We start from the raw sequence: 2,691 nt of genomic DNA, 5'->3' as shown, positions 1-2,691 counted from the left end.
TGTCAGTGAACAACGGCTCTGTGTAGTTAATGCTGCTCCATGTGAAAGCCCGCAGGTGATGGAGATTTACCGCTGATTACAGAATGGCTTTACTGACAAGATGCGCGTTAAATATCGCATGCGATTTATCGTGCAGCCCTAAAAAAAGTTTTTGAAAAGCAGACAAAAAGACAAAGGTACAAGACTGTGTACTTAACGGCTTTAATGAGGGATAGAATTACAATCCTAAGTCAAGTCACCTTTATTTATATAGCGCTTTTAACAATACAGATTGTGTCAAAGCAACTGTACAGCATTCATTAGGAAAATAGTGCGTCATTAATGCAAAATGACAATAGTAAAGTGATGTGATGTCATCATCCAGCTCAGTTCAGTTTAAATAGTATCTGTGCAATCAATTGGGGTAACATTCGGGTATCTGAAGTTGGTGCTTCTTTTGTGTCTCTTGAATCACAATGTGGACTAGCTCTCGTTTCATAAAAATGCAACTCATACCATCTTACATCTCAATTATTTGACTACTGAAAATGAAATTGGAGAGAAGCTACAGAGTATCATCCTGTCCTGTGTGCTGCTTATTTCCTTGTCCTAAAAACATTCATAATAACAGATGGATTGCTACTTTAAACTCTTCACACTGACCACTATACCCTGCTTATGCTCTCCATTTTAAAAAAGTCTGCCCACGTATGTGTGGTGGTTAGAGAGATATTGCTCCTTGATAACAGCTGACACTTTGACATTTTGTAAAATGAGATTCTGAGTGTTTACAAACCAAATTTGTTTTGTACCCTCATCTCTGCACTCAAAAATAGCATGAATTTAAATCAATATGACGCGCTCATCAAACTGGCTAATAATTAACATTAAGAGGACAATCCATTTCACCTCATTTTATTCAAAATGATCACTCAACAAGACAGCGAGACAGATGGATAATTAAATTGTCAAGCAGATGGCAAGTCCCTCTTGGATACCTGATAATTTCACCATTTTGACCCCCTCTCAAGCCTGTGGACAAAATCTTGTCATTTCATCAGAGGAATATGGAATCCAGTTCTCCATACTCCCAGTTTCCCATCACCCATAAATTCATTGATTCAGAGACAGTTTATTACGTCAGTTTATTACGTCTGTTTCTCTGCAAAGCTGACAGGCCGCAGAGCCAGCGCTGTCTGACGTGACTGAAATTGGTCAGGTTTGCCGTGCTTATGTAAAGGCTCGGAAAAATGTCACAGATGCCAGAGGCAGGTCTTGGTCCTAATAAAGAGGGATGGGGGAGTGTAGCTAGGACAACCCTCTACATTGCGAGTCCATGTGTACTAACAGAAAGACTGTAGCTTGCCTTGACAGATAAAATGTAGCCTACTATGGAAAGGACTACATATTTTTAATCTATTTTCAATTACAATACTACTCTTTGGCTTTCAAAACCTAGCTAGACAGCATTCTGGGCACATATTAAGCATCTATTTGCATTCTTATAAGTTTATAATACCAGAAAATGCTTTCTAGTTACAAGACGGCTCACTAGATTTAAGCCTATATGTTCTCAAATGTTACTAAAGATCATTCTGTGAGAGAGACTGAGAGACTTGATAATGAGATATCATTTACACCCTTGTGCTGTTCCAAATCTGTATGACTTTCTTTCTTCTGTGAAACACAAAAGGAGATGTAAGGCAGAATGAGCCTCACTCACCATTTACTTTGATGGAAGTGAATGGAATAGACTGCCTAACATCTTCTTTTGTGTTACACAGAAATAAAATCGTGCAAGTTTGGAACAGCATGAGGGTGAATAAATGATGAAAGAATAAATTTTTTGGAGAACAATCCCTTTAACTTTTGCTCTGATTTAACAGTTTATGTTGTGTTGATGTAAATGGAGAATAACAGTTGACCAAAGGAAAGCCATTCTAACTCATTTATACCCACAGACAGTTGCAGTGCACCTGTTTTCGGTGCACTTAAATGGAAACGAAAGCCTTTAACTTGAGATAATATGACATGACTGTAAAACACTAGTATCGGCGACTTTATTAAAAAAAAGTATCATCTTAATTGAATCAATATCATCAGCATCATGTAGCGTAAAAAGTAACAGACATTTCAAAGAACGCACGCTTGACACAGACACATGCTCTTACCTTCAACAGCCCACACAATCCGTATTATCCATAACAAACGAATTATATCCATAATTGCCGTGAATTTGGGCATCTGACTGTAAAGACCTAGAATATTCATTGAAAACTTGTCCGGCAGGCCATCTGTGAACACACTATGATCACAAGCACTTGAATAAACCCCATCGGACTGGAAGAACTGAAGCAAGTTTGGACGAAACCAATGAAACGCAGACGAGGGGGCGGGAATGACTGTATGACAAGAGTGATGCTCAACACCGTAATAATCACTAGTGTCTGCAAGATATTATATTATATTATATTATATTATTCTTTTCTAAATTAAAATTTAAATATATTAATTTGCTTTCATTTAGAATTATTAATAAGTTACATGATATTATATTAATTTACATTATATTATATTATATCATATTAGTGAAATATTTTCTAAATTAAATTTTAAATGTATTGATTTGCATTCATTTAAAATTATTAATATTAAGTTAAATACTATTATATTATATTATATTAATTAAATGAAAATACATTACATTACATT

At 35.7% G+C, this 2,691-nt stretch overlaps 1 protein-coding gene across 1 annotated transcript in view; it reads right to left on the bottom strand.

Moving 5' to 3' along the window:
- The window catches only part of LOC107737672 (ephrin type-B receptor 2-like), a 75,190-nt gene extending 72,886 nt beyond the window's left edge, over positions 1-2,304 (bottom strand). Inside the window, exon 1 of the mRNA XM_016549262.1 lies at positions 2,151-2,304. Within this exon, the coding sequence (XP_016404748.1) occupies positions 2,151-2,250 (100 nt within the window). The 5' untranslated portion in view covers positions 2,251-2,304. The remainder of the gene's footprint in view (positions 1-2,150) is intronic.
- Between the last annotated feature and the right edge of the window lie 387 nt (positions 2,305-2,691).

This window comes from Sinocyclocheilus rhinocerous, unplaced genomic scaffold (genome assembly GCF_001515625.1).
Source record: "Sinocyclocheilus rhinocerous isolate Xijiao unplaced genomic scaffold, SAMN03320098_v1.1 scaffold72, whole genome shotgun sequence".
In the NCBI taxonomy this organism is placed as follows: Eukaryota; Metazoa; Chordata; class Actinopteri; order Cypriniformes; family Cyprinidae; genus Sinocyclocheilus; species Sinocyclocheilus rhinocerous.
The sequence above is the reverse complement of the archived record's forward strand: the minus strand, read 5'-3'. Positions and strand labels throughout refer to the sequence as shown.